This window comes from Parus major, chromosome 21 (assembly GCF_001522545.3).
Source record: "Parus major isolate Abel chromosome 21, Parus_major1.1, whole genome shotgun sequence".
NCBI lineage: Eukaryota > Metazoa > Chordata > Aves > Passeriformes > Paridae > Parus > Parus major.
The window spans coordinates 4136560-4162356 of record NC_031789.1 but is presented as its reverse complement, the minus strand read 5'-3'; the positions used below and the strand labels follow the sequence as shown (position 1 = coordinate 4162356).

Genomic DNA, 25797 nt, shown 5'->3' with positions numbered 1-25797 from the left:
CCGTTTTTTGGCTTATTCCTAGTGCTCTGGACAGACAGCAGTAGCAGGGAAGGGACAGAGACAGAGCTGGCATCACAGTGTCAGCTCAGAAGCTGAGGGTGACACTGACAGCTGCAGGAAATCCCAGAGAAACAGAGCTTCTGTGTTCCCATAGGCTCCAGGGGAGACTGTCAGTGCTGCTGCTGCTCTGTGCTGGCTCAAGCAACCCAGCACCCACAAGCCACAGAAACCACTGTGTTCCTCACACACATGGTAACACACAATAACAGACGCTCTCCGATGTCCTACAGGAACAGAGATGACCTGAGTCCTAATGTAAGTCTGGAGATAGACACCAGCGGTCCCCAGGGCAGAGCAGGGTGTGGAGACAAAGGCAGGAGTCTGGCTTCTTTGTACATGGGAAAGGAATCCTGGAGCTGAGGTCTGGACATGCCAGGAAGGGGTTCAGGTGGCCCAAGATGTTGTTCCTGTGCCAGCAGCAAGCTGGCCACAGATCAAGTGACCTGAGCTTTGGCTGTGACCCAGCTGCCACATGTCCTGAGAGGTCAGTTTGTCCAAACACTGCAGAATGGGAAGGATGTGGGTGAATAGACTGGTGAGGTTCCCCCAGCACAGGTGGCAGGAACACAGCCATGACACACAGGGAGCCGAAGCAGCAATGTGGCAGCGCTGGTCTGCGATTAAATCCCAGCGTTTTCATCTCTGAGTTCTGCTCTGCCACTGCCTCATGTCACACTTGAGGAGCCCATGGTGCCTGTGGTCCCTGAAGGGTATGGCTGTGCTGGGAGGTACCAGGACCCCAGGTGATGCAGCACAGGCTGGCAGAGATGTGCATGGGGCAGATAATTATCAAATTATCAAATACAGATAATGGAGGAGAGAGGTGTCTGCCCAGGGACATTCTGCTCAGCACAGGTTTTGCTATCTCGTACAGAGAGTGTATTGCCAAGTTGGGGATGCAGTAGAGCTGGGGATGCAGGACCTCCTGGGATCCCAAAAAGACGATGCTGGCTGTCCTGGTGGCCCTGAGCAGTGTGGGTCTGCAGGATTGGGAGCGCTCAGCCCTGGCTGCAGCTGGAGACACAGCACAGGATGGCTCTACACAGAGAGGAATCAGGACTGTAGCTGCCCAGGACACAGCCTGGACTTTTCTTGCCCAGAATTATCAGCAGGGAGTTCCTTAAAAGAATAGTTTGTTATTGTGGAGGGATCTTTGAAGGCGATCCTGGAGCTGTTGGGACACGATAAGGTTATCAGCGGAGGCAAGTCTGCACGGAGCGGCCGCCTTCCCCCTGCAGGGCATCACTCTGCTATTTAACAGAGATTTATCCATGTCATAACATGGTATAATGAGAGAATTTGTTACCAAAGAACTTGCCATAATGCACCTCTGCTCCTCCAGAGCAGTTATAGTTCCCAGGCATGTTGAGGGCTGCCCGGGAATGTCTACATGAAAAGATCCTTTGACAGGAGTTGTCAGTATTTTAACACCTGGCAAGGAAGAGCCCCCTCCAAATAACCCTTGTTTTGCCATGGTGGTTCCTCTAAACGAGGGTGTTAAACCCCATCGTGGTGGGTGAGTGAGTCTCGTGGTCTGTAGCCACATGGGACTTTTGGCCAGGCAGAGCAGGGTCACCACACTGAGTGCAGACCACGCTTCCAGCTCAGGCCTGATCCCTGAGAATCCCTGCTGGGGATGCAGGATCACGCCCAGGATGCTAACCTGGCCATGGAGTCAAGATGTAGTCAGCATCATCCGGTGTGAGTGCAAATTTGGGGATTTTAGTGGATGTTTCCAAGTATCCTCATTTGTTGGGCAAGTCAAAGTGCCTACCAAAATAAGGATTAATTCTTGTTGTCAGGTTCAAGTACGTGTTACACCTCTCAGTCACCATCCTCCAGTAACCACAGCATCTTCCTGCTCTCCCCAGTGCTGAGCAGGTTCTGAACTTGGGACACTGAGGACACCCCTCTGAACCTTCAGGTACCCGCTGCTGGCTACAACCAGTCCAGTGCTGCAGGAGCTGCTGCTGTTTGCCTTGGCAGAGCCTCTGCCCTTTATGTCTCCCCAGAACTTCCCCAGAGACCACCTAAATGAGGCAAACCTGGAAATATTTCTCTTGTTTGCCATGTCCCAGTCCTGGTGTTGGGAGCACCTTGCTCAGGCACAGGCAGATCTCCTGCAGCCAGGGCAGCAGGACTAGGAGACACAAATCCTTCCTGCCTGATCCACAGCTGCACTGGGACACGCTCATGGCCAGGAAAAGTGGGGACTGAGCCACCACTGTCAGCCCCTGAACAGCCTCCAGCCCTGTGCTGAGCCCCCATTCTGGGCAGCCCCCACTCAGGAGCCGCCCAGCATGGGGAGAGCAGAGCCTCCCCTCGGCACACCTGTATTTGGATGGCTCAGGACAAGCTTTAACATCCCCACAAATGCTCTGCACGGTGGTATTTTTTTGGCAGCGGGTGCTGTGTTGTGGGGATGAGATAAAATACCTGGAGCGGGAACATGCCCTGCCATGCAGGGACGGGCTGCTCCTAGCACAGGGGTGGGCTGGTGTATAGCAAACACATTCCTTGCGAGATGGAAAACAGCATGGCATGGCTGAGGTGGAAGGGAATTGCACATCCCCACACCTGGGCAGTTCCTGGAAGGTGAAGGACAGGCTCTCCTTCCCCAGCCCTGCTCTGGAGGGACACACACTGCAGACCCCAGAGCTTCCCCCATCCAAGGGCCTTGTGAGAGGAGTTTGCCACTGAGAAATCCCCACTGTGCCCTCACAGGGAGGAATTTGGTGGCCACAAACCATTTTCTACTCAGAAGTTACGGTTGGTACTGCCTCTAGCTGCCACAGAACATCCTCCTCCCACAGCCAGCTCAGGCAGTGGTCCCCCTCATGTCCCCACCCTGTCCTCTCCCTGAACCACTGCTGCTGCAAGGAATGAGTCAGGAACAGGACAAACCCGTCTGTGGGTTTGTTTCCCAGGTCCTGCCTAATCAGCTGTGACACTGGTAATGGCATCAAGCACATTTTCCTCAGGCTGTGGTGTGTCACCCTTGGTCAGGAGCCCTGTGTGAGAACAGACTTGGCAATGTTTCCAAAACAGGCTGAGTGATGCACGAATGATGGTTTTGTTGATTTTCAGTGAGATTCTCTCTGTCTCAGTGCAGTTGTGCCCTGCTCTGCCAGAGCCTTTGCCCATCTGGGAAACCCTTCCCTGCCCCAGGAGGTGGCTGTGTCTGGTTTATGTGGAAAGCAGAAACCACATAATGTGGGTGAAATAATCAGATTTCAACATTTCCAGGGGAAAGGGAGCACCTTTACACCAGAGCAGCACAGGAAGCTGAGGCTGGCCAGGGGAGCACTCTCCACCTCACCAGTGATGCTCACCTGAGGGATGTCTCCTCTTTTCCAGTACTCCCCACTGCTGAAGAAGCTCTACTGTCAGATTGCCAAGACATGCCCCATCCAGATCAAGGTGTCCACCTCGCCACCCCCAGGCACCATCATCCGGGCCATGCCTGTCTACAAGAAGGCAGAACACGTCACCGAGGTGGTGAAGCGCTGCCCCAACCACGAGCTCGGCCGCGACTTCAATGACGGTGAGGGCTCTAAGCTGTGCCCACGGACACACGTCCCTTGTGTCACAGCCCTCGTGCACACGGGATGAGCGCCCTGGGCAGCAGCCCTGGCTCTAACTGGAGGTTTGCCCTGCAGGCCAGTCAGCCCCTGCCAGCCACCTCATCCGGGTGGAAGGCAACAACCTGTCCCAGTACGTGGATGACCCGGTGACGGGGCGGCAGAGCGTGATGGTGCCCTATGAGCCACCGCAGGTACCCGGCTGCTCGAGGCAGGGGGAAGGACCAGCCCCTGCCTCCCTGGTTTGGGCTGCTTGGCCCAATGTCCCGCTCGCCCTGGCACATCTCTGTGCTCGCCCCCAAGTGGTGGCAGCTACACTCCAGAACCTGCAGCTCCCTGCCCTGTGAAGCATCCCAGAGCAGCCTGATCTTGGGAAGTGGGGTGTAATAGGATATCCCCTGCATTCCTGCCCCGGGTGCCCCCACAGTCCTTGTACAGTCCCCTCTTTCCAGCTGGGACCATCCCCACACCATCCCCAGTGTTCCCCTGCTCATCCCGCCGAAGCACCAGCCCTGTGCCATAGGGTCCAGCCCTGATTCTTCACTCCGGGGGGATCCCAGCCTGCCTCCCCTCCTCTTCTCCACTCCCCGGGGATCCCATCCTGTCTGTCCTCACACTCCCCGCTCAGCACCTGCTCTCCCCTCCCGGGCAGGTGGGGACCGAGTTCACCACCATCCTGTACAACTTCATGTGCAACAGCAGCTGCGTGGGAGGGATGAACAGGAGGCCCATCCTCATCATCATCACCCTGGAGACGAGAGAGTGAGTGGCTGCGGGGTCATGCGGGGCATCCCACTGCGGGAGGGCCGGGGAAGGAACCTTCCCCTGCAGGGAGCACCCCCAGGGAAGAGGACGGGGCAGTCCCAGCTCGTGGCACAGGAATGCTCCCCTCTGCCAGCTTGGAAAAGGGCTGGCACGGAGGGACCAGGGACCCGGCCCAGCAGCTGGAGCCTTCCTCTGCCCCAGGAGCGCCTCTTCCCCAGGAACCAGCTGCTGAGGGGCTCCGTTGCTCCCTGAGGGTCGCGGATCTTGTTTCTGCCTGGATTGAGTCCCGGTGCCCTTCCCAAGGGGAAGCAGGGTCACTGATTGCTCTGTTCTCCCAGCGGCCAGGTCCTGGGGAGGAGATCCTTCGAGGGGCGGATCTGTGCCTGTCCCGGCAGGGACCGAAAAGCCGACGAGGATCATTTCCGAGAGCAGCAAGCCCTGAACGAGAGCACGGCCAAGAACGGCAATGCCAACAAGCGCAGTGAGTCCCCTGACAGCGGGCGGGGGGCTCAGGGCATCCGAAATCCCTGCACTCCTGACCTTGGGGCTCAAATCTACACTCAGGGATGATGTTTTCACCTTTCTCCACTAAGCCGCATAAGTCGGACCCCGCCCCTCTCTCCACAGAGCCCAAAGGTACCTGTGCATGGCTCTCGTGGCCAGATATGTTTGTTCATTATTGACAATAGCAAAGGGACACTCCCATGCCAGGCCCCAAGAGAATGGTTTTAGCGTCCTGCACAGTTTGAAGTGCTCCCTGCCATATCCTATCTCCCACGACTCCACCAACTCTCTTCCCCTCTCCTTTCCAGCCTTCAAGCAGAGCCCCCAGGGCATCCCAGCGCTGGGCACTGGCATTAAGAAACGGAGGCACGGGGAGGAGGAGATGTACTACGTGCCTGTAAGTGTGGGTGTGCTGCAACTGGGTCAGAAATTGGCTTGGGACAGCAGTGGCACCATCTCCTCTGCCAGAAGCACCTCTGGGAGGGGATGTTGGGCAGGCTGGGGCTGCGCAGGCTCTTGTAGGACAGCAGGGGCCTTGGCAATAGGAGCAAAAGCATCCATGGACAGACACACGTCCAAGGGATTCCAGCATCCCAAACAGTCCCTGGCCACAGTGACAGTCTGGGTGGAAAAAAGGGAGCATGGGGAATTGGCCAGGTGGGACAGGAATAAAGCAAAGTCCTGGTCTTGTTCTCTCCTCCAGGTTCGAGGCCGGGAGAACTTTGAGATCCTGATGAAGATAAAGGAGAGCCTGGAGCTGGTGGAGCTGGTCCCACAGCAGTTGGTGGATTCCTACCGGCAGCAGCAGCAGCAGCTCCTGCAGAGGCAGTGAGTCCTGCCACAGCCCCCGAGATCCTCACAGCCCCTGAGACCATCAGAGCACATGTGACTCCCAAAGTCCCAGAGACCCTGACAGTCTAGAGACCCCCCCACAACTCCTGAGACCCCCACAGTCCCCAAGGACCTCCCAATCCTCCAGGCCCCTGCAGCCTCCTGAGACCCCCACAGTTCTAAGACCTCTGCCATCACCAAGACCCCCATGGTCCCTAAGATCCCCCCGGTCCCCCAGAGCCCTACAGCCCCCCCAGACCTCTGCAGCCCCTCGAGACCCCCACAGCCCCTGAGCACCCTTGGTAGGGAGGCCTGATGGACTGGAGCTCCCTCCAGGCCAGAACAGGGCAGCTCCATCCCACTCACCCCAGTCTGACCAGTGTGTTCCCCTCCCAAACAGGAGCCAGCTGCAGACACCATCCTCCTACGGCCCCGTCCTTTCCCCCATGAATAAAGTCCACGGCGGAGGAATCAACAAGCTGCCCTCTGTGAACCAGCTGGTGGGGCAGCCTGCCCAGCACAGCTCCAGTTCTGCACCCAGCCTGGGGCCCATGGGTATGTCCTGTGTCACCAGGCCGAGCACAGTGCTCTCCCTGCCCAGGAGTGGGGGTTATCGGCTCTGGGTGGTGTCTGATGGGTGTGTTTGTTGCCACTGCCCAGGACCCGGAATGCTGAACAGCCACCCCATGCAGACCAATGGAGAAATGAACGGGGGCCACTCATCCCAGTCTATGGTGTCCGGCTCACACTGCACCCCCCCGCCACCCTACAACCCTGACCCCAGCCTTGTCAGGTAGGGCAGGCACCCGCTGTCCTGGCTGTCTTGTCCTCTGTTCCTTGCTGTGTCCCCTGCTCTAACCTTCCCATCTGTCTGGCAACTGGTCAACTGGCCACTGGCCCCAACTGAGAAATCACTGCTGTTCCTCTCACCTCAGCAACCAAAGCCCAGCTACCAATCAGTCAGAAATCCCCACTGCCCTCATAAACATCTCTGGAATCTGTCCCTGATCAATTAGAAATTTAAATACATCCAAAAGAGGGTCTTGTCCTACATGTCCAATGGCATGTGGCTTTATGAGCTTCCCCTTTCCCTTCCAGCAACACCTGGAAATGGGTCCATGTGGATATTTCAATCAGAAATGCATTAACAGCTCTGCAGGTTTTTAACGTTTTGGCCTTTAAAAAGACCATGGATGCTTTGACAGACCTTGGGCCAGCATCCACACAGGGCAGAGCCCAGAGCATGCCCTGATCCCCCTCCCCAGAAGATTGAGCTCCCTCCCTATATGGGTTCTGAGCTAAAATCTCAGACAATCAGGAGAAAAACATCTGTAGTTTTAGGAATGAACATAACCCCACATTTTGCTTTCACCTTAGTGGCAGTGGAGCTGTCTACATCCCCCACATGACATGGTCTGTCCCACAGAGATGGGACACAGCTGTTGTTCATGAGAACTTAATGCCACTTTATTTTCCAAACTTTCTCTGCAGTTTTTTAACAGGATTGGGGTGTCCAAACTGCATCGACTATTTCACCTCACAAGGGTTACAGAATATTTACCACCTGCAGAACCTATCCATAGAGGTAAATGCTTTGGGGAGATCTGTTCTTACCACTTGTTTCCAGCAGCTGTTGGTCTGAAAAGCAAAACCAAACTGTTTTGGAGGAAGGGAAACCTGTGCCCCAACCCCTCACACAGAACATGTGCTCCCAGGATCAATGCCTGTCATTCCTGTCCCCTTGATGGTCCTTCAGAGGCTATAGCTCAGGCCTTGATAAAAATCACAGCCAGTCCCAAAAAACCACAGCCAGCCTCAGCTGCTTCCTCCACTCTCAGAAACAAGAGAGATTAAAGATTCCCAGGCCAGAGCTCAGGGACATTTTCCACCTAACAGAGAACACTGCTGAGGTGCTCAATGGAACACCACAACTCCCACGGAGCCAGCAGGGAACCCCACTGCACTTCAGGGAGATTTAATCTGGTCTCACCTCTTCCCCTGCTAATCTTTAAGATGAAAAAGGCTGAAACAAGGGAGTTGAGCCCAGGGCATTTTTATTAAGGGAAGTCTGGTACAAAATAGCCGAGGTCAGGCAAAAGGTGTCAGAAAAAGCATGGAGGGGATGCTGGAAATACCTGTGTGTGCCCAGAGCATCAGCCTCTGCAGCTGCCACACTGTGGTGCTGGTAACAGGGGCAGCACTGGAGCCAGGGCTTCCACAGCCCATCAGAGGAACAAGAAAAGGGAAAACAAAAAATAATCCTGAACCCTTTGAGCTGTGGCAAGCCCTGTAAATCCTGGAGTTTGTGTTTTGGCTGAGACAGAACTCCTGCCCAACCCTGTTTTGACCCCGTTTTGCCCCAGGCAAGTGTAGCAGTGTCTCTACCTGCCAGCTACAACATCCTGCAGGAGAGATGATGATTTGTCACTGGTGGCTGGGGCCAGTTGTGTAACCTGAGCCTGGTTTTGCACCATTTGCTGAACTAACTCCATGACCGTGTGTCAGCTGTCCAAGGAAATGTTTAGGAATCACCAAAACTTGTGTCAGGGCAGAGCTGTGTGTCTGAGTCGGCATTTGTAGCTACTAATTGCATACTCGCTGTCTGCTCCAGTTAACACTCCCGTGAGTCTCTGTGTTGGCATTAACATGGATCCCTGGCAGCTCCCCCCTGTGCTGGTGTGTGTCCCCAGTCTGAGGTCACCCACCTCTCCTGGTGTCACCCACCTCAATGCTCGATGCTGGTGCTGCTCCAGCCTCCTGGGCCAGGGCCAGAGCAGGGGCCATCCCAAGTGCACAGGCACAAGGATGCTCCACACGCTGCTCTGCAACCTGTGTCCGAGGGGAATGATCCCTTCCTTCCCTTCCATTTCCACATCAGTTTGATGTGAGCCCCTCCCAAAACAATAATGAAAGGTCTCCAACCTGCAGAGACGCGGTTGAGTGACTGGGTTACAAACAAGAAATAACCCAGGGGATGATGCACCCATGACCACGGCAGAAGGTCCAGCCCCGCTCCGTTGGGCATCGTGCCCATGTGTCCCCCCCAAAAGCGTGACCCGGGGGTCCAGGGCTCTGTCCTGCTGGTACAGGCACATCTCTGCCAGCCGTGCCTCAGCCGTGTTGTCCTTGCAGGATCTCGGAGCACTGAAGATCCCGGAGCAGTACCGGATGATCATCTGGCGGGGTCTGCAGGAGCTCAAGCAGAGCCACGACTACGGGGCCCAGCAGCTGATCCGCTCCAGCAGCAACGCCTCCACCATCTCCATCGGCAGCTCGGGCGAGCTGCAGCGGCAGCGGGTGATGGAGGCCGTGCACTTCCGCGTGCGCCACACCATCACCATCCCCAACCGCGGCGCGGCCGACGACTGGGCCGACTTCGGCTTCGACCTCCCGGACTGCAAATCCCGCAAACAGTCCATAAAGGAGGAGTTCACGGAGGGAGAGATCAACTGAGGGGCTCCAGAGGTGGCAGCGAGACACCGGTGGGGTGACAAACCGCGCCCCCCTGAAATGTATTTGCAGCCTTGGGCACCTGGAGAAGTTTAATTTTGTTATCCAGGAGAACTGCAGGCCCTGAGCCAGGCAGGAGGTGCCTGCCCTGGGGAGGAAACTGGAGGTGAGGAGGAGGACGAAGAAAAGGAGGAGGGCAGCTGAGCCAGCTCAGCAGCCGGAGCAGGATTTCTGCCTGCCAGTGGCACAGGAGGCACTGTCTGGTTTGTGTTTTCCTGGAGCATCCCTGCATCCAGCCGTGTAAGGACAGCACGTTTTTCTCATCCCTGCTCATTGTCCATGTTCTCTGTGGTGTCCCAAACTGAGAGGGCTTTGTCACTGCAACACGGACTCAGCCCTGACCTGTGCAGGCATTGCCAGGGACTGGTGTGAAGCCACATCCTGCTTTTCCATGGACTGCCAAACGCATCCCTTCCCTCAGCGCTCTGTAGAGCCAGAAAGGCCCTGTTTGTCCATTACCAATGTGTTCTTGTACTTAAAGGTTGGTGTATATAAACAGAATGTACATACAGTAAGCTCATTGTGCTGTAAGGAAAAAGATTTATTTTCATGTAAGCTATAAAAATTGATACTGACTCCTGAGATACTGCAGTGTCAACTAAATTAATTTCATGTTGTAGCATGTAAACATGCAGAGAAGCCTGTCTCCAGTCTTATCTATTCAAAACTCATTTTTTTTTCCTCCTCTGAATCTCTTGCATGCAGTTGTGGAGGGAGAAAGCCAGTGATTGTCCTGAGAAGTCAGAGGTCTGAATAATCCCTCCTTGCTCCCTTGGGGAGTTTTGTTGACAGGTCAGACCTGACAAGCTGGAATGCCATGGTGTAAATTCCATCTTTCAGGAGGACAGCATGGACTGGCTGCCCAATTCTCTTCTGTTCCTGGTCATTTCTCCCAGCTGTAATTTCTCTGTTGATTCAGACAGGGAAAAAAGCCTTCACAGAAAGCAAGGACACTCATAGATGTGCTCCCTCCCTGAATGTTTATTCCCTACACATTTGGGAAGGCAGTGTCCCACACCAGGTCTTGGAAAGGCACTGGAAGTCACAGGAGCTGTTGCTGTGGGAGGGAGGGCAGGGAGCTGCTGCATCTCCCCCCTCAGCCTTGAGTCACTTGAGATTTTAGGCAACCTGAGGAAACCTGCACAGATGATGCCATCCAGCACATTCCCACTGCTGCACTCTCCCTCTGGAGGCCTCCAAAGACAGCCCTGCACCCGCTTCCCATCACCCCCAGGCTGGGGAGGGGGCTGGGTGCCCTTCCCAAAGCCCTGGACCCTCTAAGCAAGAGCAGAAGAGCTCAAGTCCCACTAGGGCTCACCCGAGATGTGACTTCTCTTCCAGGCAGGCAGTGGCTGTTCCCTCTCCAAGGGTGACAGAAGTGTGACCGCTGGATGTGCTGCACTCACAGCCCTGGGCCTGGGACCCTCCTCCAAGGCCCTCTCTGGGTGTCCCACAGCAGCTCCAAGCCTTCAGCACACAGAGGTGACCTCCTGTCCCTCCTCTCCCTCGGGTGCTGGTGAGCTGCAGGTGCAGTCACAATCCCTGAGGCCATCCCACCCCTCACACCACAGGGACTGGGAAGTCCCCTGGCATGGCTGACAGTGAATCTGTGTCCCCAAGAAATGGCTCAGTAAAGCACTTTAATGCTTTAAAGCTTTTGCAACAACCACTCACATTTCCAGCATTCCTGGGGCTGTTCCCAGCAGTATTAATGGATCACTCTGTGGTAGAAATTGTATTTTTTGTAATGTTATCTTTGGAAATTGTGTTATTTTTATAGCTGTGGTTTCTCTTCTGTTTTGTTTTGGGGTTTTTTTGTTTGTTTGTTTGTTTTTAACACAATAAAAGCACATGTGGCAATTGCTGCATCTGTAAATTAAAACTGGACAGAAAGTGCCTTCCTCACCCAGAGTAAACCTTCACCTGTAGGGCCTCAAAGGACCTGAAGCTACTGAAATGAAAAAGAAACCCACCATTGAGTACTAAACTTCTACAGTGAGTACAGAGAGGCAAAAAGCAGCTTCCAGATACATAAAACTTTTTTTTTTTTTTCAAGAAATGGCTAAAAAATAGTGAATTAAATGGAGAATGCATTAAGACACAGTTTTTCTGAGCTTGAAAAATTACGCTGTTAAAAACAGTTTCCCAAAGAGAACACAAATTCACCATTATTTCTAGTTTTAGGAGTATATATTCCATAGGTAGCAACTGGAAATTGATTGAACTAAAGGTCCTTGCAAGAAGTTTATAAACTAATGCCTTGAAATGGAAGACATCAAGAATGTTGTTGTAATTCAGTAAAAATACAAAAAAAAAAGGTTTTGAAAGATCTTGAAAACTGGCATGTGGCAGGCATACAGAAACAGAGCCACACACCTGCAGAGAGCTCCACACATGACAAAGGTCCAAAGCTCCTGGCAGAAACACTGACTGGCCTGTGGCTCTGCCTTCTGCTGGGGCCTGTGTCCTAAACAGGACCGTGGAATCCCGATTGGTTTGTTTGGAAGGAACCTTAAAGCTCGTCCCATCTCACCCCCTGCCATGGGCAGGGACACCTTCCACTATCCCAGCTTGCTCCAAGCCCTGTCCAAAGTGGCCTTGAACACTTCCAGGAATGGGGCAGCCACAGTTTCTCAGAGAAATCCACTCCGGCCCCTCACCACCCTCCAAGGGAAGAATTTCTTCCATATATCCATATTCACAGACCAGATGCTCTTGTGGTTTTTTGAGCATTACATCACCTCACTTGTCACACTGCTGGGAAGGCGCCTGCTTGTGACTTCTCCAGGCAGGCAGTGGCTGTTCCCTCTCCAAAGGGAGACTTCTCCCTCATCCCAGCTATTGGTGGTCCTACACCACCTTGCCTAGCCCAAGGAACATCACTCTTCTCCCAGGAAAGCAGAGCTCCACAGCCAGCAGCACTCTCTAGGAGGAAAAGCCACCTGGATGAAACCACACAGAATTTCTTGCAGGCTCTGGCTGATGTGGTAGGAACCCTGCACTGCCCCAGCACCAAGTGCTCCTGGTTCAGAAGTGCCTCTGTCTGCTGGACATTCCCAGTGGGAACATCAAAACTGCCATCCAGGCTTCTGTTGAGGCACTGGGTGAGAAATCCTCCCCATGATCCAAGGCTGTCACACGAGCTCAGCCTTGACTCCAGCCAGATCCGTGGCACTGCTGTGCAAATCCACAGCAGATCTGTTCCTCCAGGACTGCTCAGCTGCTGCAGTGACCTGGATCGTCCAGAGGAACTGCTCCTTGGTGACCATGGGGAGCTCCTGGCCTGTGGGACAGGAACAAAGGCCTGCATGGAACCCATGGTCCCTTGTGAGCACAGATCCCACCACAGCAGCTTCTGGTGCTGCAGCCGCAGGATTTAAAACATTTCAGCCCCTCCTCCTGCCCTGTCAAAGCAGCCACAACAACTGAAATGCTGCTGAACAAAATTACTTGGACTAGATGATCTTCAAAGCCTCTTCCTACCCAACCCTCTCCATGATTCTGTGATTTTTATCCCTTCTTGGGCAGCCAGAACCCCAGACAAGGGTCTCCTGGCTGTCACAAACAGCTGCTTTCATCACAAAAGAGAGTAAGGTCCAAGGCAATTTCCCCTCCCAACTCTCATTTCTTCCCAGCACAGAGTTTCAGATCATCCCCCACCCATCCCAATGACCTGACACAGTGCATCCCCCAACAAAGCCAATCCAAAGCAACACCAGCCATCAATTTAAGCCTTGTCCCACCTTTCAGGGTTCTCAGAAAGTGCCGGAAGAGCTCCCTGTATGCATCTCTGTAGCGCTCAGCTTGGGTTTGGGGACAGATGGACACAGAAGTCCCATGCTCTGTGATGCCCAGGGGGTTCTGGTTGTCCACCCTTAATGTCCCTTGAGACCCATGAACCTGAGGGAAGGAGCAAAACAGGGAAGAAAGAACATTTCTAAGTTATCACATTTTCAATCTTGCATGCCTGGCCAGGTTAGAGAAGCCCTGGTTTGTAAAATCAAGACAAAAGGTCTGAAATGAGGAGTCACACTTGCCCCAGCCAGACATGGTTTGGATCAGACACAGCAGAAACACCATGGATGTGCTGCAGTACAGTGGCTTCCACTTGTGTGGGGTACCTCACCTGAGCAAAGCCCCTTTTCTAAGTGTTTAACAGAAATTCCTCCCCAAGACCAGCCCCCACAGCTGTAATTATTCACGAATGCAGGAATTTGTACTCTTCTTCCCCTTCAATATGCTGAACTCTTGCTACACACCTGAAACCACTCTGGAAAGGACAAAGGAAATCTGCTTTCAGCCTCAGGAGAGCAGGCACCAGATCCTGCTATGGTATGATTCATGCAGTTCATAACATCACAAAATGCATGGAACAGAGGGAAAATTTGGGTGAGAAAAGAGAAAATGGGTTGTAGATTGAATAAGGACAAGAAGCCACTGCTGCTGAGGCAACAGCCCAACAAACAGATGGGGCACTCAGAGCTCTGCTCTGGGTGACAAGGTGGGGATTGGTCACAGGTTGGATTTGATGATCCTGGAGGTCTTTTCCAACCTCAGTGATTCTATGATTCTGTTATAGAGAGGTTTTGGGAAATGTGCTGCAGGCACACTCAGAGGGGAAAACTTGTGCTGGGCTGTGGAGCCAAGACAGACTTGACTGAGCAGCAGGACCCCACCTCCATCCGCTGGTCACAGCTCCTGGTGCAGTGCTGGCTGACATCCAGAGTGACAATGGCCCCACTGGGGAACTTCATGCTAATGGCAACCGTGTCCACATCCCTCAGGCAGCCCATGTCTGGGAACAAAACAGGCCTGGCTCACCCCAGGAACAGCAAACCAGCACATTCTGCAGCTACAAACTTCTTCCTTCGGGAGCTGACACTGGCTTCATGACACCTTCCCACAGGAGACCCTGATGACAGCACTCCAGCTGCTTCAGCAGGATTCCTGATGAAGAACAGGCAGTTCTGCAGGAACACACAGCCCCAGGCACAACTCCACCTTCCCAGCCTGCAGCTCTCCCTAATGAGGGCACCCACCTCTGCTTCCAGGATCAGGCAACTTCCAGCACGTTGCTGGAGCAAGGCAGAGGGTACAGAACCTTCCTGGAGGGCTCTTCTTTGCTGCATTTCAATGCTGTGCCACGGAGGAGAGCGCTGCATCCTGCCCCTCCTCACCCCAGCCAGCCAAGCTTGGCAGCTGCTGCAATTACCTTAATTAAAACTCTGCATTTCCATTTAAAAAATGGCAGCTTCCACCTTTTATGGTTCATTTAAATGAGTGTGGTAACCCAGAGCATGCATGTCAGCCCAACATGACCCAGAGCAAACACACAGCTTTGTGCTGGGATCCACAGGGAAGGGCCAGAGAAAGCACAGAATTAACATTTCATTGACATTCTTGTGGGCTCAAATCTTTGCTCAGTATTTTCTGCACTCTGGCTCCAAACCTGCTGTCCTGCAGAGTAATGTTCAATGATGTCCTGCTTCACATCAGCAGGAGATTCACCAGATTCAGAGATCTTCATCAAGTGCCCCCAAGGAAACTGCCTTCTGTTTCACCAGCCTGTTTACTCAACTGCTCCATGATGGAACAACTATGTCATGGCTAACATGCTCTCGTTCCTTCTTTCTTCCCAGTTTTAACACTGAAGTCCAGAGGTACCCAATAAACCATCAAAAGACTCATCCTTACCTGCACAGAAGGCATGGCCCAGGGAAAATACTGTATCTGGCACACTCTCTCCCAACAACAAACTGATAAGATCTATGTCATGCACAGCAGCGTTATAAAAAATGCCACCTGGAAGAACCAAATCTGAGTGTTAAGGTCTCCATATTGAAACCCACAGCCAATGAACATTTCTGAACTGCACAGAGATGATATAAAAAGCCCCCACAGTGAAGAAACTAATAGTAAAGGAACAAAAAACATGCACAGAAATGAAGTCTGGTAAAGAAAACACTCGTCAAAAAACACTCCTCCCCATGGATCTTAAGGCTATACAAACTCAGGGGAATTCCCACAGAACACAGAAACACTTCCAGGCCAGGCAGGACAGGTTTTGGATCAACCTGGTCTGGTTCACGTGTCTCTGCCCATGGCAAGGGGTGGAACAGATGAGCTTAAAGGTCCTTTCCCCCCCAAACCATTCCATGACTCTGAGTCAAGCCTAGACTCTTCAGCAGGAACCTGCTGGGTACCTGAGGCTTTCAGCAGGCTCAGAGAGGCTGCTGGATAGAGGCTGCTGATGGTGGATATCCGGTGGATCCTGCCCAGCACCTGGCTGTCCCGCACCTTCTTGTACAAGAACTGCAGGGCTGGGTCAAAGCGCCTTACAAGGGAAACAAGGAATGAGGTGAAACCAAGCTGATTTAAGGACAAACTCAGGAAAGCCTCAGGAATCAGTGCTGCTTCCAGACACGTGATTTTATCAAGAATTAATCACAGGAAAACCACTGGTCTTACTTGTAGAACCCACACACAAGTGGCCTCCCACACCTGCTGGCCTCATCAAAACAGGCTTCTGCTGTCTGTCTGTCCAAGCTGGGCAGCCCCTCGCAGAACACACCTTTACCTGTGCAAAACAGGACACACACAGGGCTCAGAGGAGACACAGCTGCACAAACCCCTTGATCTTGCTTGTGACATTTCTGGTTTTGATGGCATTTACCCCCTTCTGCCTGCCTGCTGTGGTTTCAGCTGTCCCAGACCCCAGGAGTTTTGGTGACAGCTTTTCTGTGAGGCCTGGTGGGATTTTAGGATGAGACACTGTTCAGTCATACTAGAAGCAGCACAGTACAAACTCCACTGGTGTCCAGCCACTCACATCAGCAGTGATCTCAGTCACTGTAATGACACAATTAGAGAGCCTGCACAGCTCCAGGGCTGCTGCTGAAACACAAACACACTCACAAGTGTACATCAACAGGCACAGGGAAAAGCTGAATGTGCAGCTGCTCCTCTTACCTGCTCGTAAGGCATCTCTTATCATCTCAGGGGCTTCATAAGGTGGGGAACAAATAATGACTCCAGAGACTCTGCAGGAATCAAGAGATCTTCAGTGAGGATGAGGTTTTCACTAGATCAAACACTGCTCAAAAGCTCAATTTGGTTACAGTTAAAAAACCCTAAAACCCCATTGCTCTGGAAGAGCCAGCTGGGTTATAGAAGGAACTCAGTGCCTGCTTCAAAGATGATATATAAAGTGACAGACAAAGATTAAAATTACTAGTGGCACAAAGGAATTGCACTGCTTTTCCTGCATCTTCAAGGAGAAAGACTTTTAAAGGTTTCCTTCAAAAAGGATTTAAATCCTTAATCCAGTTAACACACACAGTGAAATCTGAAGTATTTATGTGGTAGAGATGCTGATCAACGCATATTAGCTTCCTGTGATTCTTTACTTCCTAGTATCAAATCAGCCTTTCCTAAAACCTCTGCCTTTTCCTCTTGCAATATTTTAGACCTGATGGCAACAGCACTTTAGTGATGTTACAGTTGTTCAGTTCAACTGTGCAGCAAAAGGCTGCAACCTTTCCTATTTACACCAACCCTCGCTTATCTCAGAGTTCCAAGAGTCACCAAACTCAGCTGACTGCTCTGAGACAGGAAAACTGGCAGGTATCAGGGAAGGCATCATTTATTATTCTGTGGGAATGGAGGAAAATGGTCTTTTTATATTTCTTAACAAAACTCCCTGTAACTGAACACCTCCAAGTCTCCATTAATCGGGGTATGTAAACCCAGTTAAGCTTCTCAGAGACTCCGTGGGTAGGTGACAAAAGGGCCCCTCACTCCCACACGGATGGCCAGAGGCACAGCCTGGGGCTGCTACAGTTTCCCAGAGGGGAAGGCAAGGCTTGTATGGAACCCCCTGCCCTGGGCAGAGCCCCACACGGGAGCTCACAGCCGTCAGTACCGCGGATCACCGAGAGCGACGGCGGTGTCCTGCTGCCGCAGCACCCTGGTGCTGGCCGGGACCTCGGTGCCGAAGGCACGTTCCACCTCCTCTGGCCAATCCTCCACCACGTACAGCAGGCAGCAGCCCGTCTCCTCCAGCAAGCTTTGCAACAAGGCTTTGCTCACGAGCCCCGCACCAAAGAGCACGAGGCCACTGCTACCATGACACGAGGGGGGCATCGGGCTGTTGGAGGCATCAGGTGTGGGCCCACTTTGGCCAAGAGGTTCAATCCTGGTGTGGAAGGTGGCCAGCGGTGAGGGGTGGCTGCGAGAGGTGGAGGGCGTTGGGTCGTCCCTGTGTGTGGTGGGAATGGGGCGGTGGGGAATCAGCAGTTTGTGGTAGGAGGGCGGGGATGGGACCATGCTGTAGCTGGTGCTGGATCCAGTGGTGATGAGGAAGGAGGGATGGGAGAGCAAGGAGGGCACGCCGAGTGGCAGGGGCAGGCTCAGGTTGGAGTCAGGACCTGCAGAGCTGGGGAGACAGAGATCAGAGAATAAGAGAATATCCTGAGCTGGAAGGGACCCACAAAGATCATCAAATCCAACTCTTGAGAAGAACACGCTGCATAAAAACACCCCAAGAAGATCACCATATGTCTGAAGATGTTGTCCAAGTGTTTCTTGAGTGGGGTCAGATGAGACAGATAATTAAAGAATCATTAAGGTTGGACAGGACCTCCAAGATCATCAGAGCAAACCTTTGACTGAACACCTCCTTGTCAACTAAACCACAGCACTAAGTGCCACACACAGCTCCCTCAGTCACTCCTCGGATAGAAGTGATTCCCAGAGCCTTCCCCAGCTCCATGGGGAACACTCCAGCTCCTCATGTCTCTTTTGCAGTGAGGGACAGAACTGGACACGGCACTCGCTGGGCCTCAGCAGTGCCCAGCACAGGGGGACTGCTCCGATCCAGCTGGGGACACAGTTCTGGGGTCGGGTGAGGGAGAAAGGGCCGGATGAACCCGAGCAGCGGTCGGTCGGGTGAGACTGAGAGGAGGCGGGTGAGGCAGGGAAAGGCCGGCTGAGCCCGAGCAGCGGTCGGTCCCTCACCGGAGCCCCGGGGCGCGCAGGCCGAGCTGCCGGAGCAGGCGGCTGTTGCGGCAGTGGCGGCCCGAGCTGAGGTGCTCCAGGATGCGGTCGCGGCGCACCCTGAGGGGCAGCTGGCACGGGGTGCAGAACAGCGTCTCCACGGCAACGGCCGGGCCCGGCGCGCTCGGCCCCGCCGGCTCCCGCCGCACCGACAGCTCCGAGAACTCGGCCGCGTAGTCGTGCAGCGTCTTCCTCCTCCGCCCCATGGCCCGGCCCCGCTGACTCGGAAGCGGAAGGCCCGCCCGCCTCACGCCGTTGCCCGGCAGCGGCCCCGCTCCGAGCCCCGCGGCGCCGGGAGAGGCCCCGGCCCGGCCCCAGCCCCGGGCGATGGAAGCCTGTGGCGGCTCGCAGGGACCGGCGCCCACCGAAATCATGGAACAACTCCAGCAGGAGCTGCGGAAAGCCAAGGATGACCACAACATGGCCATAGGTACCGTGGGAGGTGACCAGCGCACACCTTTACCTGCCTAGGTCTCATTCAGTTCAGCTCCTTTGACATTGAAAACATAGTAGGGTGTTGCTCACAAGCTGAAAAGCCATTTGTTCTGAAAACACTTTTTTTTCTCCCCTTGGAAGTGAAGAACATGAGAAAACCCAGCAGAGAAAGCCCTGAGCAGAGTGACACTGCATATCCTCGCACAAAGTCGGGTTGTTTAATACATGTGGAATCACAAAATGGTTTGGGTTGGAGGGACCTTAAAATCACCCAATCCCACCCCCTGCCATGGGCAGGGACACATTCCCCTATCCCAGGTTATTCCACGCCCCATCCAACCTGGCCTTGCACGCTTTCAGGGATGGGGCAGGGCCTCCCCACCCTCCCAGGGAAGAATTTTTTCTAATATCCCATCTAACTCTGCTCTCTATCAGTGTGAAGCTATCCCCCCTTGTCCTGTTACTCCAGGTCCTTGCAAACAGTCTCTCTCCAACTTTGTTGTCGGCTCCCTGTGGTACTGGAAGGTCACAGTTAGGTCACCCTGAAGTGAAACAACCTTTTCTTGTCCAGGCTGTACAAACCCACATCCCAGCAAAGCACCACAAACCACATTATCACCCAGAATCACTATGGCTGCAGCATTAATGTGACCCAAGTCTGTTCCCAGACTGTTCCCACAGTGGTTTTGTTTACGCTTACCTGAAAAAAGCAGCCACAGAGCATTCAGCAGGGATCTCCTTTGCTAACAGAGTACTCTCCCACTTTACAGGTGCGATCTCTTCCTTGCAAAGACAGATGGAGATCCAAGAATCCGAGCTTAGGAGAATCAGATCTGAAAAGGAATTTCTCCAGAAGCAGCTCAGAGAGCGAGAAGTCCAGCTCCAAGCTTTGTCTGACAAGGTATGGCCCAAGAGCATGGTGGCCATGGCTAGCAGGAGACATGGCAGCTGGGAATTTGGCATTTTTGCAACATGTCCCTCTCTCACAGGCACAGGGCACCTGTAGCTTCAAAACTGAAGTGTAGAGTATTTTCCTTCCAGTTTTTCAGCCTGACAGAAGAACAGAGGCAGGAAGAAATCACGGTGATGATGGAGGAGGAGAACCGGAATCTTCAACAGGTGAATTAGTGTAAAGTCTATACAGAAAAGTGGTAATTTCTGCTTCATTGGGCTGATTTTAGGGCTGGTGGAGTTTGGCATACAAAACCCCTACTCAATCCAAGTAGTTTTAGAGAAAACAACAAATAATAACAGCTACCAGTACAAGTGAGATTCTTATTCCATAGATTCTGCCCAGAAAGCATTTGGACCAAATAGCGGGAAAATGAGGCCAAACTTGTTCACTTTTTTCTCCCCAGTGACAGCTGGATTTCTGTATCTGCTCAGGTTGTTAGAGAACAGGAATCCCAGCTGGCTGAGCAGAAGGAGATCATCAGTGAGTTACAGGGGAAAATCAGCCAGCTGCAGGCCGAGGTTGTGAACACCCACCTTCACCTCCTGGAACAGAAACAGGCCCAGAAGGAGATCCAGAGCCAGGCTGAGGCACTGCAGCACAAGGAGCTGCAAACTAGAGTGGCACTGGAGCACATCAGCAGCAAGGTAAGCATGGCCTCTTTCAGCTCAGAGCCCTGTCCCCCACTTGGCACACTTGGGAATCTCAGTCCCTTTGCTTTCTAGCTGTGGAGCAGGCAGCTCTTGTGCCACTTAAAAAGAAAACAGACCTCAGATACCAGAAACCCTTGAGAAATGAGTTCAGTTGAGGCACATCACCAGATTTCTAACATCCTTCCAGACCCAAGGTAACAAGAACCACCTTAAAGTCATCTCTTGCAGGCAGATGTGCCTTGGCCCATCTAGACCCACATAATTACCACAGCACTTTCAGTGAAGCCCAAACTGCCTGTAATTTCACAGTAAACACTTTCCACATCATCATTCACTAGTCTTTTGCCCAAGCCTGACAGCACAGTCTCCATAAGTCCATGCAGATGCCAAGGAATTGCACATAAAGACTGAACACACCTGCTCTCCTCTTTTACCCTAAGTTTGAAAGGTATCGAAACAAAATAATCCAGGCTACGTTCAGCGTGGAGGGCATCCAGAGCCCCTCGGCCGAGCTCACAGACAACGAGGTGCTGGAGGCAATGCAGGTATGTGGCTCTTCCAAACAGCTTCCAGCAGCCAGGAAGGAACTGCTGAGGTAAGAGAACACTTTGCAGTGCTTCTCTCAGCCTTCCCACCTCTTTACATGTTGCTGATTTTCAGAAAATCATTAATGAGCGGACGGAGTTCCAGCAGATGCTGAAGAACAAGGGTAGCAAGGTGTCACTGCTCAGCAGCGACAGCCGCACATCATCGCCTGCAAGGAGAAGGACCTCCTCCAGGATAGAAAGGCTCTGATGGCTGAGCCAGAGCCCATCACCAGCCTCAGGCTCTGGGTTCTGGGCTCAGAGCTGGTGCCTTACAGTGAATTAAATTCATTTTACTGACACCATATTCTGTGGGAGTATCTGATTCAATTGTTTCAGCCAACTCAGAGCACAAGTCACTTTAATTCCTTGGTCTGCAGTAACACTTGACTTCCCAGAGAAGCCTGAAGCACAAGGATGGCTTGCCTACAAGTGTATAAATTCCCATTTTTGCTTTGGGAAGTTTTTTTAAGTGACACAACTCAACATCACCAATGCCAAAACAAGGGACAGTGCCAGGACTGCAAAAGCTGTTTTATTTTTCCATTCCATGTGCAAGTGCCAATATGGGCATGTATTTGACACAGCAGCATTCAGTTAGAGCTCTGAGATATCATTTTTACCAGAAGGGAGTCAATCTGGGGGTCACCTTAGGGAAAGGAGTGAGTCCACATGTGTGCTCACCCACATATATAGGTCACCCACAGACTGCTCAATGAGAACTGCTCCAACTGCCTGTATTTTGGAAGGTAAAAATATGTGGGTGGGGAAAAAAGCTCCAGGAGGGTCACTCTGGGCATCAGTGCCTGTATTCTGGGGGGACGAGGAGGTCAGCAGTGTCAGCTGGAGGCAGCTCCAAATAGATCTGAACCTCCTCAGCAAGAACAAAGCCAGTGCTCAATCACAGTAACTCTCTGAGCACACACAAGGTCACTACAATTCCCACAGGGATGGAGGATGGCCCTGAAATGCACAGGGACACACAAACCCTGCAGTTGACTCAACAAATCCCTTAAAAATGGAAGCTGTACTCATGCCTAAACACAGAAACCGTCAGTTAAAACGCATCCCTCAAGTTCTGACAACAATTAAATGCTTCTGACAGCAACTAAATGTTCACAGTTACTCCAGATAAAAATAAAATTCTACAGAACGAGACGTCAGCAAAGTGCTTTGGCATTCTGACTCCAGGTTGTACCCAGCAGAGGACCTCAGTTCCACACTGTCAATTACTGCATTTCTTTGCTGCCAAAATAATGATCCAGATGAAACACCAGGAGGAAAAAGTGATCTTGCAGAAATATGTGACTGTGCTTGTTTTAAACATCGTAATGATTTTCTCTACTGCATTCTGACATCCTACACCTTCTCTGCCTTCAGTCCATGTTTGAAGATGCTGCTCTTTCTGCTCAGGCCTAACATGGATGACCTCTTTTCAGCATGAAAGATCCCAATTCTCCTTGCTGTAGCTCATCAAACTCTGAAGCCATTGCCTTCCCAGCAAAAGATGTTCCACATCTTTTCTTTAAAAACCCAAACCATCTCACTGTGCACCAGTTGCATTGTTGAATATGTGGAAAAAAAACAAACAAAAAAAGGAAATGGAATCCTCTTTCAGCTCAGGCAGCTGCTAACGGATCACAGTCAGCAGAGAGGAAACTGTGGCCAGGTCAGTTTTTGAAGGATAAAGTACTTTCAAGTTCCCATCCGTATCCACCACTCGCACCTGCTCCACTACCAAGGGCAGGTTCAAATTCCCTGGTCCACAGAGAGCGTCCAACTCCACATCTGAACCAGAGCCTTCCTTGTTCTGCAAGGTGGATCTGTTCAGCTCTGCAATTTTCTGTTAGAAGCAAAATACAGAGAACATCAATTCTGTGGCACAGAATGAATGAGAGGGAGTAACAATACTACTAAAACACAAATCAGCTTCTCAATGCATGTGAGCAATGACACGTTTGGTAGGAGCCCCCCCAAGAACAGAAGGATATTTTCCTGAACTTCCTACCAGGATAAGGGTGTCCATTACATCTTTGCAGATCTGTAAACTGGTATCACTTGTCACTTCCAGAAACAGGTCCTGTGTCTCTTTTCTAATCTGCAAGAGTTTCAGAGATGAAGCAAGTCAGAGCAGAGCCCCACAGCCCCCTGGACACCTCCCAGTACAGAGAGCTGAAGGCTTTCACTCGGTTTAATTCAGGGGCAAAGCTCTGCTGTTCTTTACAAGTCAAAACCAATATTCTTGTCCTTTGACAAAGCCTTTGCACAGGCAGGCTGGTGCTTTGGAACAGATTTCCAGAAGTAAAACTGTAACTCCCAGATCCCTCTCAATCTGGGAGTAGAGCCCACATGATGCAGGCTTTAAGGGTTTATAGTTGGACTACAAGCACAAGTTTCACAGAACTGTGTATGTCTTTGAGTTAAATGTCTCTCAATAGAAAGAAACACTGCTTAGTTATTAATGTATTTCCATGAATGGGAAGTACCTTTGTTTTCTCACTATTGGTTATTGGTGGGAAGGAAATCACAGCACCTTCAGCATCCAGCAGGCACGGGTAGTTGTCTTTACCATCCAGCAGCTGCAGGTACCTGCCATGAGAAACAAAGCAGTAAGAAGTGAGCAACTGAGAAAGCTGCTGGACACAATGACAAGAAATAGTGACAAAAAGGAATTAGTGTGTGATTTCTACACAAACAGTGAACAGCACAGGGCAGGGCCACATGCTGCTTTACAGCCCATTTGCTACTATGTCAAGTTTACCTCACGTCTGATTCCCTTAGCTCACAGCATGTGCACCACACACCTTTCAATCCTCTCTGCTTCCCTTCTATCCGTTGTTCTAAATCTGCCACACCCCCAGTGCAGTCACTTAAATGTATGTGAGAAAACCACAAGGTACTGACTTGTGCAGCCCAGAGACGTTCTGACGCTTCTTCTGCTTCCGCTGCTCCTCAGCCTCCAGCTGCAGCTGCCGGAGAAGGTCCTTTGCCTTGATCTCCTTGCGACCCAGGGGCATGATCTACACCACACAGGAAAATAAAACATTTTAATTCAATTTCTCTCAAACACCATGGTTACAACACTCCCCTGTAAGCAACTCAATAATTAAACAATATTCCTGCATGTTGTCATGCCCTTTTCAGCGTGGAAATACTTTCCATTTCACATGGACTGCTGTAACACACACTTGAAAAACACACTCAGTCGCTAGTACTAAACCAGGCACCAGGTACACCAGGACATCAAGGAAATCAGTACAACTGCTAAAGTTCCTGGAGTTTGTTTTCTAGGCTCTACGGGGTAAAAAAGTACCCTTAAGCCCTACCTTGAGCTCGTCAGGAGGTTGAACATCGTATGTCAGAGGAGCTTTCACCAGCTGCAAGTCGTGGGTGGCAATGGTGGCCACTGTGCGCTTCTCACAGATGTCCTCATGCAGCTTAGTCTGAAACATAAAGGATGCCATTGAAATAGATCAAAAAATCAATGTGATTTATCCCTCCTATGTGCAGATTCTTCTATAGTTGATGTTGGCAGCACTACCAGCCAGGTGGCTGAAACACAGCCCGTCCCATCACCTGTATCTCCATTACAGCACAAATTCAAAGGCAGCTAAGCCTAACAACATGTGACACATTTCTCCACAGGGAAACCAAGTTTCATGTCAGAAAGCAATCCCAAATACTCAAATCTGGTAAACTGAAAGCAGCTCCTATCTGCCACCTAAGGGACGGGTGAACAGCAGGCCCAGGGATAGGTCTGTGGGCAGGATACCTCAGTCACAAAGCTGGGTGTGAAACATGGTTTTAACATAGATCAGGGAAGCTGGAGCCAATCCAGGGGATCTCTACACATGGACACAGGGTTATTTTTAGCTTTTAACAGGTTAAACAGCATTAACAAGCTGCTGTTACAGTCCCAACACAAATGTGAGTGCGTCCAGTGCCCTTATGGCAATACCTGAGCTCTGATGGGTCTTCCCCAAAAACCAGTTCTGCTGATTTCAGACTGACTGGGCATGTGCTGCTGGCAGGGACCACTCACTCACCCTGTACCCTCATACCTGCTGGGTGAGGAGCTCACCTTAAGTTTCACAAACACATCTGCTGGAAGGGGCCTAGAACAGTTTATTTCCAACTCTGCCAGCAATATTCCTGTTCCAAACGAGTATCACGAGGCTGCAGCTGTTACCTGCATGGTCAGGAACCTCTTGAGAGCATTTCCCGGCTTTAAGTTCACTCCTTTCAGCACACAGCACACGATGAAGGCTCGAACATCTTTGACACCTGGGCTCACTTTGACCACCAAAGGCGCTGGGTTCTCAGAGACGTGCAGAACCTTCACCAGCAGCTTGCTCGCCTCTTCCACCTCATCCTGCTCCCCATCCCCACTGTCCTTCTTCTGCTTCTCCCTCTTCTTCTTCCTGACGTCCTCTCTGGCACCCTCGGCCTTCCCCTTCCCACGGCCCCCGGCCCGTAGGTACTCCAGAATGGCCTTTGTCTGGCACCCATTGACCATCTTCTCCAGCCGCTTGTCCCTCAGCTGGTTGCCCCTGAAGTTGGCCTCCTTCAGCCGGGGGCAGTCGGCCAGAGCGGCGGGCAGCTCCCGCAGCTGGTTGTTGGCCACGTCCAGGCTCTGGGGGAGACAGAGATGGTTCGGTCAGGGGTGCGCGATGGGGACCCGGGCAGGGCGGCGGGATCGGCTCCCACCTTGAGCGCCGGCAGCGCCGCGATGTCCGCACCCAGCTCGGCCACCTCGTTGTCGGCCGCGTCCAGGCGGCTGAGCAGCGGGAAGGGCGCGGGAGGTCCCGCGGGGGGCAGGAGCCCGCCGGGCAGCGCCCGCAGCCGGTTCCCGGCCAGCAGCAGCTCCT

The 25797-nt window shown here is 52.3% G+C and overlaps 3 protein-coding genes across 5 annotated transcripts in view; 1 reads left to right on the top strand and 2 right to left on the bottom strand.

Moving 5' to 3' along the window:
- The window catches only part of TP73 (tumor protein p73), a 30638-nt gene extending 21341 nt beyond the window's left edge, over window positions 1–9297 (top strand). For 2 of the 3 annotated variants that reach the window (XM_015648139.3, XM_015648140.3), the window contains exons 5-14: window positions 3418–3604; window positions 3720–3835; window positions 4294–4403; window positions 4745–4887; window positions 5219–5307; window positions 5614–5738; window positions 6142–6296; window positions 6402–6534; window positions 7233–7326; window positions 8874–9297. In XM_015648139.3, coding sequence (XP_015503625.1) covers window positions 3418–3604; window positions 3720–3835; window positions 4294–4403; window positions 4745–4887; window positions 5219–5307; window positions 5614–5738; window positions 6142–6296; window positions 6402–6534; window positions 7233–7326; window positions 8874–9194 — 1473 coding nt within the window. In that variant the 3' untranslated portion in view covers window positions 9195–9297. The remainder of the gene's footprint in view (window positions 1–3417; window positions 3605–3719; window positions 3836–4293; window positions 4404–4744; window positions 4888–5218; window positions 5308–5613; window positions 5739–6141; window positions 6297–6401; window positions 6535–7232; window positions 7327–8873) is intronic. The other variant, XM_019008756.2, reaches the window with a different exon arrangement.
- Window positions 9298–9771: 474 nt separating this feature from the next.
- Window positions 9772–18748, bottom strand: LOC107213578. Its single transcript, XM_015648145.3, has 9 exons — window positions 18267–18748; window positions 17173–17685; window positions 16221–16291; window positions 15720–15828; window positions 15455–15585; window positions 14946–15053; window positions 13928–14046; window positions 12995–13151; window positions 9772–12534 (listed from the first exon to the last, which is right to left on the bottom strand). The coding sequence occupies exons 1-9, from the start codon at window positions 18731–18733 to the stop codon at window positions 12386–12388; spliced, it is 1824 nt and encodes a 607-aa protein (XP_015503631.1). The 5' UTR covers window positions 18734–18748; the 3' UTR covers window positions 9772–12385.
- A 2694-nt stretch (window positions 18749–21442) lies between these two features.
- The window catches only part of LRRC47 (leucine rich repeat containing 47), a 5740-nt gene continuing 1385 nt past the window's right edge, over window positions 21443–25797 (bottom strand). Inside the window, exons 2-8 of the mRNA XM_015648024.3 lie at window positions 25637–25795; window positions 25119–25562; window positions 24256–24372; window positions 23834–23949; window positions 23416–23518; window positions 22938–23027; window positions 21443–22772 (exon numbers count right to left, since the gene is read on the bottom strand). Coding sequence (XP_015503510.1) covers window positions 22560–22772; window positions 22938–23027; window positions 23416–23518; window positions 23834–23949; window positions 24256–24372; window positions 25119–25562; window positions 25637–25795 — 1242 coding nt within the window. The 3' untranslated portion in view covers window positions 21443–22559. The remainder of the gene's footprint in view (window positions 22773–22937; window positions 23028–23415; window positions 23519–23833; window positions 23950–24255; window positions 24373–25118; window positions 25563–25636; window positions 25796–25797) is intronic.

Coding starts and splice junctions, on each gene's coding strand:
- LOC107213578 (XM_015648145.3), bottom strand. CDS start 18,733: ATGGCCATGTTGTGGTCATCCTTGGCTTTCCGCAGCTCCTGCTGGAGT. Junction 17,686..18,266: donor CTGCGCGCCCCGGGGCTCCG/GTGAGGGACCGA, acceptor CTGTCTCCCCAG/CTCTGCAGGTCCTGACTCCA. Junction 13,152..13,927: donor GCTGTGACCAGCGGATGGAG/GTGGGGTCCTGC, acceptor TCCTTCCCTCAG/GTTCATGGGTCTCAAGGGAC.